Source organism: Electrona antarctica (genome assembly GCF_951216825.1).
Source record: "Electrona antarctica genome assembly, chromosome: 19".
In the NCBI taxonomy this organism is placed as follows: Eukaryota; Metazoa; Chordata; class Actinopteri; order Myctophiformes; family Myctophidae; genus Electrona; species Electrona antarctica.
The window spans coordinates 31,131,792-31,144,750 of NC_136800.1; the positions used below are offsets into that span (position 1 = coordinate 31,131,792).

The 12,959-nt window shown below is 43.5% G+C and overlaps 1 protein-coding gene across 5 annotated transcripts in view; it reads left to right on the plus strand.

The window, feature by feature from the left end:
* The first annotated feature begins 1,010 nt into the window (after positions 1-1,010).
* LOC306943325 (partitioning defective 3 homolog) overlaps positions 1,011-12,959 on the plus strand; it is a 276,695-nt gene continuing 264,746 nt past the window's right edge. For all 5 annotated transcript variants that reach the window (XM_079529577.1, XM_079529579.1, XM_079529578.1 and 2 more), the window contains exon 1: positions 1,011-1,404. In XM_079529577.1, the coding sequence (XP_079385703.1) occupies positions 1,285-1,404 (120 nt within the window). In that variant the 5' untranslated portion in view covers positions 1,011-1,284. The remainder of the gene's footprint in view (positions 1,405-12,959) is intronic.

The window sequence follows — 12,959 nt, forward strand, 5'->3', positions numbered from 1 at the left end:
GAAAATGGACAGAGTTGAAGCTACAATCAGTAACGTTTATGTCCCACTCACACGCTCCCACACGCACCCACGCACGCACCCACGCACGCACACATGCCCACGCACGCACGCACGCACGCACGCACGCACACACACACACACACACACACACACACACACACACACACACACACACACACACACACACACACACACACACACACACACACACACACACGTACATCTGTCAATGGGTTAAAATATTCTTACTTATAACACTTATTTGAATACATTTTAGGACAGATATAGCCAGTATTGGGGGTGGGCCAGAAGAAAGGCCTTTAAATTAATTTGAGCAGGTCTGGTGCAATTGTACACCCAAGGCTTTTCAGCAGCTAATGTGTATAGGCCTACAACTGACAGAATCATAAAAGTAGCATAGCACCATGGATGCCTTTGTTTAAAGAAAGAACCCCATGCATTAACTGTGTCTGAGTCAATCATTACACAGTTATCTAACATGCAGACATGCATGCATAGGCCACACATACACTCACACAGGTATGGTGGTGAGCAGAGAGAGACACACACATAGCATTGGTCCGACACGGTTCTCTAAATCCACGCAACTATGGGGGTCTACAACTACGGTACATGGCACTTTAACTGAGAACTCTGGACAATGGGCACCATTTTTATATTTATGTTTTATATTTAATTTCATATTTACATTTATTTCATAAATGGGGAGGGCAAAATATAATATATATATATTTTTACAAATGCTAATTGATAGCCAAAGAACTTGAAAGAAGGGACAAACAATAAGTTGTAAGCTACAAGTATTTATGGACATTTTCCACAGCATACATGTATTCTTTATTTTTGGGGGAAAATAGCCAATTTAACATTGAGGTGCCCACAATGTTTACTCAACTTGTCCGCGGGGGGGAGACAGCTCCCGCTCTCCGTGGCCGTGTATTCATGAGCTCAGCAGCACAGCCACAACTAGTAGGGATTTGTGAAGCGACGCGACGCGACTGAAGAAGAAGAGAAGGGACGGGACTCGGGAGAGAGAGGAAAACAGGTGGTCTGAAAACACACACATAACAATGTCGTCCCGCCGGGAAAGGCGGAAAGGTCTTTAGGTCTGCCTCTCTCTTTCTAAAGGACACAAAGGAATACGAGAGGATAACCAAAGTGAAGACAAATTCATGCTCCCGCCGCGGTTGTCTTTCCAGCGGAGCGCTTTTTCTCGGCTTTTTACTCCGGACCTGGGAAGCGTATATATCGGATAGTAACAGCATGAAAGTGACGGTGTGCTTCGGCAGGACGCGGGTGGTCGTGCCGTGCGGGGATGGAAACATTAAAGTCCACTCGCTCATACAGCAGGCTGTCATGAGGTACAAGAAAGCCATCGCCAAGGTGAGTGTTGTCACTTTAGTGTCCAAGAGAACAGCGGCGGCTTTTGTTCCCGTCGTTTCTCCACCGACGGCTGCAGGCTGAGTGGGAACAATGTTGCAATGCAATATGGCGCAAACTTGAAACAAACGCAAAGAAGATAGAGGATAGAGAGAGATGCATTTCTCTGTTCAACATTTAGCCACTCTGAAAGCAAAAGAGCAGACTAGTTGCTGACTGTGCTGTGTTGCTTTTTTTAAAGCAAGCCCGCACCGCCATTGTGGTTGTTGTGTTTTGTAAACCCCGCAAAACTTCCTCTGGGACTTCAAAGTAGGTTAGACTGCAGCAGCCAGTTTGGAGGAAATGTGAGCTTCTCCTAAAATGAATGTTTTTTTTAAAGAACCAGGCGCATGTCTGCATGTGTAAACAGTAACACAGTGACCTGGGTGGAATATTAGTTCAAGTGATGATGGCCCTATGGCTGGAAGTTGCAATCTGCGATTAGCCTATTAGGCTAGCCTCCGATAGCCATCATGCTTGCCAAAGTAGATCTGCAGGACATCTAGGAGTTTTAAAAGTGTGGGTCGGATTCTGTCCTTCTGCCAAGAGTGTGTTCGCAATAGGAATACCATTCTGATCGTTACGGCCATACTCTTCGTGACACATTCTGCAAGGGCTTTCCTTTAAGCAACAACAAAGTTTGTCTTTGTTGTAGTTATAATTAGGTTATTATCATTGCTAAGGGAGTTGGCTAAGAGGTTGTAGCACGAGAGGCTATATAATGTTATCAAGCAATCGATAAGAACCTGTCTTAACAGTGGCTTGTTCAGATGAATCGGCGAAGGAAATGTATTTGCAGTGTGTCGGTCATTTGGGACAGTTATTCCTGACGCTTTGGTACACAGCGGTTAATGTAGTTAGTAGATGAAGCTAGTAGCTACTACATTCATTACCACTCCTCCTTGGGTCTGCAAGAGGCCCTGGAGGATACAGAGGGAAACTGCAACAGCACGCTCCAGCTGATCGCTGGGCTGCAGCCAGTCAGCGAGGAGAGGAGAGCTGTCATTCCACTATTGAAACTAAACAGGCGTCGCTTAAAATAGCTAAAAGATGATGTCAAGGAAATAAAAGTTCTCATATGCGTAACTTGATGGCAACTGTATCATCGGTATCTAGGGATATGGGGATGGAGTCATGGGACTGTGTGTGACTGGGTGCACTTAAGGACAAACGGTTTGTGTGGTGGTGTTAGTGGTGGGGTCAGGTGTACACAATAGAAAGTTCAAAGGTGATGTTAACCTTTTTTAATTCCCCAAAACCCATTTTAAAATTCCAAACTGTAGGCTATATCGCATTCGCAGCAGATATCACTGGACAATAATCTACATGGCATCAATATAATATATTTGGTAGTATTAAGCCTAACTTTGGTTTTGCAATTTGGTCGTAAACTCAACATTCTTGCTATTATTGCTAAATAAAGACATGAATTTTAAGCTTATGACCATTAGAATTGTACCCGATAAATCAGACCGACCTCACAAAAATGCAACTCATAAAGAAACCGATTTGTCGTCCACACCACAGTAAATAAACCATACATGTTTGCATAGTTTCCTTCTTGTTCCCAGATAATATTCCACCACACATATGACTATTGAATATTGATCCATTATCGACCACACTGTTGCGTTTTGGGCTGTAGATGAATAAATGAATGCACTGCTGCTCTGCAATGTCAACTTCCAGGTAGCCCATTTTGCTTTAAACATTGTCATTTATTGTAGTGTAGAACAGTGCTTCCCAATCTTTACACAGGTCGAGACCCAAAAGAGAGATTATTAGACCTTTGCCCCGGGACCCAAAATGGCAGATCTACAAGTGCACAACGCGTCATAGATCAACTATTTATAGTACTTATTATATTTGTTTTTTATTCATGGAATGTCTTAGATTTGTTTTTATTTATTTATGAAATTACTTTACATTTGTCTATTAAATATCTGCCTGTGCAAGGTTCCTTGCACAGGCAGATATGACTGACATATTTAATAATAAACCAACCGGTTTACAAGGCCTAAAAGGCAAACGTCAATGTAATTTTTATTCATATGTTCCAAATTATTTGTTTATTGCATTAATTGTAGAGTAATATCTCATAATCGTGACATGGCTAGTTGAGCCATCAGGAGGAAGGAAGCATAGTGGCACTGGTAATATCTTTTTCACCTGTGTCCCATCTTACATGGTCACGCTCAGTCCACCAGACCACCATCCATGCTTACTTTAATGCAAATGGTTATTCTAGGAGAGAGGGAGGGAGGGACAGAACAAGAAAACAGCGTTGTTGACGTTCTTCCTTCAGATATTATTTATGTCTGTGGTAAGTTAAACTATTCTTAGGAAAACGTCAGTGACGCAATCTCTGCAGTAGCATGCTGCAGTTTCATCTTGGGTCAGGAATGTGCTGGGTGGAATTTATTCTGTAAAATCGGTCTCCTTTAACCGCCTTTTTAAGATTGTGTGTTGGTCTACTCTAGGACAGGTCATGCCTATTGAACCTACCTACTACTAGATAGTCTATCTGATAGAGGAACAAAGCTTCTCTCTCCCTACCATTCTGTTTTCATACAGACAGAGCAACGATGCTGCTGAGCAGAGGAACAAGCCTTGCTGAATGTTGTGTGGTTTTTAAATAATATATATTCCTCTGTGTTGTGTGTGCACTGTTGGTGCATTGAATGCACCCTGACTGACCTGTCAGTGTCATGCTTGTATTTCATGTACCGTATTGTGCCGAATATTAGACGACTTTCTCTGATTTATAAGACTCATTTGTGGGGGAAAAAACATTGAATGTCAAATAGTTTAGTCCCCGATTATAATACCCTGTATTTTAGGATACTAGAGCGGTGCCCGTGGGGCCTCTACAGTTGTACCCGTTGGGCACTGGCCTACTTGGAAGATGCATGTTGGAAATGCTTGCCCCACCCAGATATTATGCGTTGGAGCCTCTACAGCGATGCCCGTTGGGCACTGGCCTACTTGGAACGATGCAAGTTGCAAAAGCATGCCCCACCCAGATATTATGTCTGTGTCCCTTTTATGCCTATAACCCATATATGGAGTTCTTTGTCAGTTATGCCCAAATATGGAGTATATGCAGACGTCAGAATGATGTCGGAACAGGCCAGCTCCATTTATGGACCCTGGGCAGGGGCCCTGTCCAGAGCCCGGACAGAAGCCTTTTTGGGCCGGTTCTGGACAACCGTGGGTCCGACCGACTCGACACCGGGCACTGTGGCACGCGTGTGTCAAATTTGAATTTGGTGGGGGCGGCGACGGTTCTTGTGTTACGTGGATTACACACAGACAGACGTACAGACAAACAGATACTTGGTGCATTTATAGATAGATTTCCATTGGAAAAAATGTATTCAGGACAATAGGGTATTTACTAGCGCTACTGCGCTAGGCTATAGAGGCGAACTCCACTCTAAGATTGAGAATATAGGGAGAAGAAAATTTGTGCTGGCTGTAAATGTTGTCTATGGAATAAGCATGTATGTATCAGGCATGAAAAATAAAGAAAACAAAGCTTCCAATGAACAGTTTCCAACTGAAAGGCCCACTTGCTATTCCATTCTTATCACCCAGTGAGTGTCGGGCCTGGGTGTTGTTCATGTCAAGCGAGTGTGTCAGGAAGTTGTTGGTCCTGGATGTTGTGTTGAAAGAATACAACTAGTTGTTTTTTTTGGGACACCCCTTAATAGTGGTCTGAATTTAGTTTGGGTGTTGGTCCTGTGTGGGTCCCTTCTTTGGGACCCTTTGGGAACCTCCCCTGTCATTAGAGAGGAATGCATCCTGTTGAGAGTCACAAGCCGAAGGAAAAATAAAACCCGCCTCAGCATGGACTTGAATGGACTCCTATAACTCTGGAATTAGAATGACGACGGGGACAGTGGGAGGGACAGCTCTCATGTCTGTTTATGAGCATTCACTCACACACTACAGTGAGCAAACAAAGACGCTGTTCTCTTGTTTCATGCTCGTTGTCCCTCTGTGAATCACAGGTGTAATTGGATATGGGAATATACAGCGATATCAATATTGTGATAGGATGTTGGATATCATCTGGCTTTTGGGATATTTGTAATATAGTGATATGGCATAAATGTTGTCTTTGTGGTTTTACTTGCTTAAGTTCTATTTTATAGTTTCCAAAATGCTATACAAAGTTCATAAAATGGCCATCTACAAGCTCACAATGCACATTTTGAGATTGTAGATCTGCCAGTTTCTCAATCTTTTAAACATTTTGAAAAACATAAATAACATGTCAATATTGCCCGGCCCTTATAAATTATTTCTTAAATTAAATTGATTTGATGCGTGAGATAGAACAGCGAAGATGGGATGGAGTTGAAATAGCTCAAGAGTGCCGGTGCATCACATTCTTTTGGTCTTTTGCTTTCAAACAACTCTGGGGGTTTTGCTCATTTTTACTTGCGGTTGACTTAAGTATGACCATTCTTAAAAATGACACCTGTGACTGGGAAAATCGTTGGGTAATTGTACATAACAAAACACCAAAATGACACATGAACAATTCCACTGTCGAGCTGTAAGTATGTCTTTTTGAGTGTTCCTTCTGCTACGGAAGCCCCTGTGGAACACAGGTGTTCATGCTGTCCTCTCTTGACTTGGGCAGTGATAAGAGCTCCACATCGCACTGTTTTCTCTGGAGGGCCTTAAGCTATTGTGTGGATAGTTGACCGTTGGAGCAGACAGATGTAGCACGGCACTTGGACCAGTTCACAAACAATAGGAGCAGGTGTCTTGGACACCGGTCATGTGACATCACTGCAAGTGTTTTTGTTGTAAGAGACGCATGGGTGAAAATGGCTTATTGTTATACTTGCAGTACAGGGCTTGGCAATGAATAGTATTGAAAGTCAATTTGGCCTCACATTCGGTGTAGTTTACTACATGTTGCATACGCTTCCATGCAACAAAGAAACAGCATTTTAATCAAAGTATGATCATAGGACCAGTATTGAAGTGAAATAATTGTGACGGATATTAGTATTATAATACCTACAACATACTAAAGCAGTAAGTTAAAGTGGATGGAGATTGGGGGAGAAAGGAGAAAAGTTTTGAATCTGCGTGACACTTAATTTCTTGTCTAATGATTAATATGTGAACTCCAATCTGACTCTTTTTAATCTTGTACCACTAATGCCATTTTTATGTGCACCAGCCCTCAAGATAGAATTCATTACACAAACGACCGTCTTAATTAGCATGCAGCAGCCTTTGATCGTCTACAGGGCCTCAGGACATACAGGCCTACATGCTATGAGCGCAGACTGCCGCTGTTATGTGGTCATGGAGGCTACCATGTACTGCCAGCAAAAAAGAAAAACGCATCGCAGCTTCAAAGGAAGCCCCTCACTCCCACCCACCTATTGAAGTTGGGAACAACGTTTTCAAACGTAGGACCTGCCAGAGAGCGACAAACGACCACTGAACAGTTTCAAATGATGATTCAAAGTCTGAAATAGAACTAGTATTGTATGTAATGAATAAAATAGAGGAATATATTCAATAAAAAGCGTGTGAACTTACTTAGGCAGGGACATAAAAAGAGCCATAGTCATGGAGAGTCATGACTTTGGTAGGAATGTGGGGAATCCAGACAATGTAATGATCACACTGTGTATTTAGGGACAGCAGATCTTCCTTGTGATTAGCTGTGGACTCGAAAAGAATTTGACACCTCATGGGTTTGATCCCCAATGTCACTGAGCTGTACCAGCCAGGGGGTCGCTGAGCTGTACCAGCCAGGGGGTCGCTGCTTCCAAATCGGGTGTTGCTGGATTAAAAGCTTGGCTGACGAACACTGGGCCACCGGCTGTGACCTTGGCCCCACCACTGCAGTGAGTAGGGCCAGAACATGACCTGGGCCACCGGCTGTGACCTTGGCCCCACCACTGCAGTGAGTAGGGCCAGAACACTGGGCCACCGGCTGTGACCTTGGCCCCACCACTGCAGTGAGTAGGGCCAGAACACTGGGCCACCGGCTGTGACCTTGGCCCCACCACTGCAGTGAGTAGGGCCAGAACATGACCTGGTGTGATATTCACCAAGTTGGGAAGTTAACCTACTTACTGCTGAGGAGAGTCTAAAATAGACTACATGATCCTATATTGTTTTGAACTTGAAATTAGTGCTGACGCATAACATTTGACGTGTCAACAGACTCAACACTTGTTAAATATATCTTTATGACAAACATGTATTAATTAGGCCCTGTTTGGGCCTCTCTAGTGGGGGCTTAAGCTAAATCCTGATTGGCAGGCCAGGGGCTTTTTGCATTGGAATATGAGAATCAATCAAAATATGCGTAATGTGGATATAAAACGGATATTGAATAATGGAGGGTACCGACACCTACTTACAGTAGTGGTACAGCTCGCTGATGCTGTTCCACATGGTTGTGTTGTTAGCCAGACAAGCCATACTGTATTTAGGGTGTGTGTGTGAAATGGCAAAGTTGATGTGATAATCAAAATGCCAATTTAGCTGGTCAGCAGCATGCTTTAGTTTCTTCCCAGGACCAGCGTGAACTCTGAGCAGAGGCATTAGCAGCCCTACAGCAGGTGTTTGGGCTGATGTGATCTATCTATGCTCCACTGAAGTGGGAGGCTAGCAGTTTGATTTATACTTTGTCACATGCTGGTGTCGCGCACCATAAATAGCAGATCTGCAAGCTCAAACGCGTTGCACTGCGGCATGTTGTGAGCTTGTAGCTATTTTTGGAGTGTGACACAGAAGCATAAACGGAGCATAAATCAGGATTTAGAGTGACTGACTGCAAAAGTTGTCACATGATGGGAATGCCCCTCGCCTCCCAAAAGAAAGTATGTGTGAGGCAGCCAGCCGTTGCAGAGGGCTTCCTTCCTGCATTTGTTTTGCATTGATCCTGAATTAGCATTACTGACACTCTCAGACACTGTACAGTAGCTCTCAGACACTGTACAGTAGCTCTCAGACATTGTACAGTAGAATCATGATGTTCTGAAACTTGCATTTGCATATTTTTTTCCATTTATATACATTTAGTTGCGTTATCTTTTCTAACTTCGCTGCCTTTTATTGATAATACAGTGAAGAATAAAGATGGACAAGAAACGAGGGGAGAGAGAGTCGGGTATTGAGTGACATGCAGCAAATGTTTTAGCCAGCCCCATTTATACATATCAAGACTTTATTCTACATCCTCCTTCCATCCCTCAAGAGGTGTGATCATTAGCCCCCGCCTCCTTGAGATCATCTGGAAATCTCACGTGTGGGCTGCTTTTACGATGATGACCATATTCTGCCATCATACCTCTCTTGCCAGAGTGGACCAGAATACGCCCTGGTTTTCCACAAACACACCTCAGGCAGTCTCTTTCATAAATAAACTGTGTCTAGGAGAAAGTCCTGGACAAACACAAGAGAGAGACGGACAGACAGACAGACAGAGAGAGTGAGGTGACATGGAGTGCAAAAAAATCTCCCTCATTCTCCTTCTCCACGTCAGTTTACATTCAGTCGCTTCCTCTGTTTATGGAAGAAGCCCTGAAGCTAAACGGAAGGGAAGAGTGCTTTGACCTCCAAACAGCATCCTTTGACTCAGATGCACATCAAAGGAAGAACTCCAAGACTTCTTGTGGTCCTTTTTGAAGTGTCCATCATCCAGAAAATCCAGTGTGTGATTGTGTCAAATGGCAGCCTATTTTACTACACATTGAGGGCTTTCTGAGCTACAAGTCACATGTGGCCGGATTCGGGTGTGTGTGGTTGGGACATTCAGCTGACTGGACCCATGCCAGTGGTTCAAGTAATCTGTTTGCACAGCACTCTGTAAACCACTTTAAGCACTCTGTGTCACTAAGTATTATGATTTAGATTCTTATTAACAGCGTTTCAGTGGGGGGACCCAGCGGCTAACGTGCAAATGGCATCCCCTGGGCTCCGGCTCGCATGGTTAAGCTGGACATGCCTTAACTGGCTCATGGCTGGGACGTGTCTCTTCCAAAAAAGGAAAGCAACACTGACTGTCATCAGTCACACTAGGCTTGCATCAAGCCAACATTATGGCATTGACGACACATTGGAATGAAGCACAAATGTGTTGATTTCTGAATACACACACATCCAAAGTCCAACTTCCGCTAGAGGAAAAATGCCGAATGTAATTTATTATCGACACATCAATAGATATGTGGTGATAACTGTAATGGTTGTAAAGAAAGATGGTGTCTATTTATTTTCAGCCATGACTATCTTTCTAGTGTGATGAAACACAAGCTACAAATCTTCATCCTTTGAAGTTAAATCCGCTACGCGCAAGGATTGAGTCTTAGAATAGCTCTTTGTGGGTTATCAGACTAGTTAAGGTTTCTGCTCAGAACTGCTCAAGTTTCTGATATTTTTTTCTCCCCAATTTAGTCGTTGTGCCAATGTATTCCTCCCCACCCACGTTCCTATCTGTTGTTACTGCTGGGTCCTACAGGCTCACCTGCCAGTGAGGAGCCCCCACCGGGAGGACATCCTGCTTTACCACTGCGCTACCCGAGCGCCCCCGTGGCTTTCTGTCTAAATCTGGCATTGGTTGCATTTACACATGAGCCCACAATTACACTCTGTAACAGACTCTCTGTCTCTGTTAGTTAAACTGTCATTTGTTTGTTAGCAAGTTGGCCGAGCATAACTGAGTAGTCATCAACTTTCTTCAACAATAAGCATGACTGGTTGCAATGGACAGACGGTGACGTAGCGAGGCGTTGTTATATTTTGTTCCGTCTACTCTGTTGATTTTGTGGTTGTGAGAAGTGATCATTTTTCCCCAAATTGCTGCATAATTATACTGCAAGTCAAGAATGACACAGGCTGACATGTGCATGGCATGCATGCCCAGACAGACATGCACATGGGTACACACAGAAGGACACATGGATGGACACACAGTTGTTTGCACACACAGGCTTACACTTCGGCAGCCACAGAAACGGCACACAATCAGACAAGACTCATAAATTCACACTCGCAGAAAGAAACACTGGGTCTGAAATGTCAAGGACTGCTGTAGAGCTCTGAGTACAGGAGGAGGATTGTCTGTGAGGAATGTGTTGTGTTCACACTGTGAACTCTTATACAGTACTGTACCACTCACACTGCGTGCATCCTTTGTGCTGCTTTATCTTATTATTTTTATTCAACCTATTTCATCGTGTTTCAGAACGTCTCTGGTTTTCTATGTTTTCTTTTTCTCACAGGGCAGCCAGGGGCATCAAATGGCAAATTGAGGTCAGGTGGTCATTCTGTCAGGCAGGCAGGCAGTCAGTCTTTCATCTGATGCCTCTATGCTTGCAATTGTGAAACGCTATTGTAATGCTAGTGTCTAAATGTATATATTTAATTACGCTGGCCTTGGCTTGTTTATATAGCCAGATTTGTGTGTATAATAATCAACTATGTCACCCATGGCTTGCCTCTGTTATTAACGTTGGCAGTTTTGTTTTGTTTTCATTGTGGGGAATTAAACTTTAAAAAGGCACGCACGCACGCACGCACGCGCGCGCGCGCGCGCGTGTGCGTGTGTGTGTGTGTGTGGATATAGATAGGTAGGTAGGTTAGTGTAGAGAGAAGATCATATGGTATGAACTAACTGTCTGAGGCACCAGGCACCCCTAAATATAGCTATGTTGCTCTCTAGCTATTCAACAGATCTTTGGATAATATGCTATTATGAGGGGTGGTTGGGCCTTTCATTATGCTACTCGTTGGCCATCATAAACATGTACATCTTTTGGCTACACAAACAAATACGCGTATGTGGTCTACGTAACTGAAACCACTGATAACGTACAGTATATTTACACGTTATGTCGGCCAAGGATGCTTATGTAGACTATATTAAGTTCCCATTACCGAGGAAGTTGTATGAAAGTCATGTTTATGTATACTGTAGTCCATGTCTATTGAAATCAGTCCACAACATAAGGAATGCTCGCACCAGTCAAATTAAAATCATGACATGGTGGCATTTGCATGGTCTAATGCTTTCAGTGAGCTCACCTGTGCCTAATATGTGCCACAATTACCTACACCACCTAGACTTTGACAATGCAAGTGCACACAAGGCAAATCATAACACATAACACACACACACACACACACACACACACACATTTATGACTCAGCAAGACTTGAAAAATGATCTTCCTGGGATGCTGCGATTACTCAGCCAGATAGACCCATCGGCCTATACCAAGTTAGTTACCAAACCCACATCCATTCCTGACTGCTGGGAGTGGGGACCTGTGTTTTTCCTGCTCTGTCCTTACACTCCTCTCACTCTTTCACTGCCCGGTTTGAATAAAACCAATAATAATACTAAGCTAAAGAAAACGATGAACATTTTCATGTATTTAGTTTTTGCTCCTTAGCCACTCCCATCATTCCCATCCAGTTGATAATTGTCATCGTCCAAGTGTGAGAGCTAGGATGAGATGGTGATGTAGACACAAACAAGACGTTGAATGTGCGAAAAACCACATACATAATAGAAGAATGGAGATCTAACAGAGTATTGTGATACGAAAGGAGGGGGAAAAAAGCACATGGTACTTTGGGCTGCTTTTATAGAATTACCTTATATAACACATAGGAGCAGAGAGTCTACCACTCTACCCCACCGAGTGTTGTGATAGAAAAGGAACCAGTGGCAGGTTCGGGTCGAACACTGCAAGACCAAAGAGGACTAACACATCTGAGAGGAGAAGAGCTCCCGCATTGTCATCGGCACAAATGATTTATGAGTGTAGATTAATGATGTCCCTTGAAATTGAATTCAGTACTTAGACTGATGAGGCTTTGTCTGCTAAATATAGGCCAGCCCGGGCTGCAGCTTTGTCTCTGACAGATAGATGATGATTGGCCTTTGGGCAGGGCAAGAGGCATGCATGGGGTGGGCAGGGTGCTTGCTCAGACGCTGGCTCCAGAGATGGAATGTGGAATCTGGATCATTCAGCTGTGGCTGCTGGTCCAAGGATCAAGTCAAACTATTTATCGACGTTGTACATTTCAGGCGTACGGCGAGAGAACAAGGGCTCCCTAAAGACCAACTATACATCAAAGTGTGAATCCACTTGGGTGCACAAGTAACAAGTACAATGATTAAATGCTCACGGTAGTGCACGGCATAGATAAAAAGCACATTGTCGCTGTAGGGCGGAAACCTTGTATGTCCATTGATTCCAGTTACTATTCAGGAAATGGGGGAAAAAGCACCTTTGACCACTGAATCTAATGTAGTTCTTATTTAGTTATTGTTATTATTCATTTTTCACAAGCTCTTGTTGTTTTCATTGGTTAAATATTTAAACAACCCACAAATAGACTTTCATATAGACCAATTTCAACCTGCCATGTTAGGCAGACATGTGATTATGTAAGTTCGCTGAGTAGATCTACAATAGTAACACCAGGCTGGGCCACATCCTGAGACATTCCTAGCTTGTAGT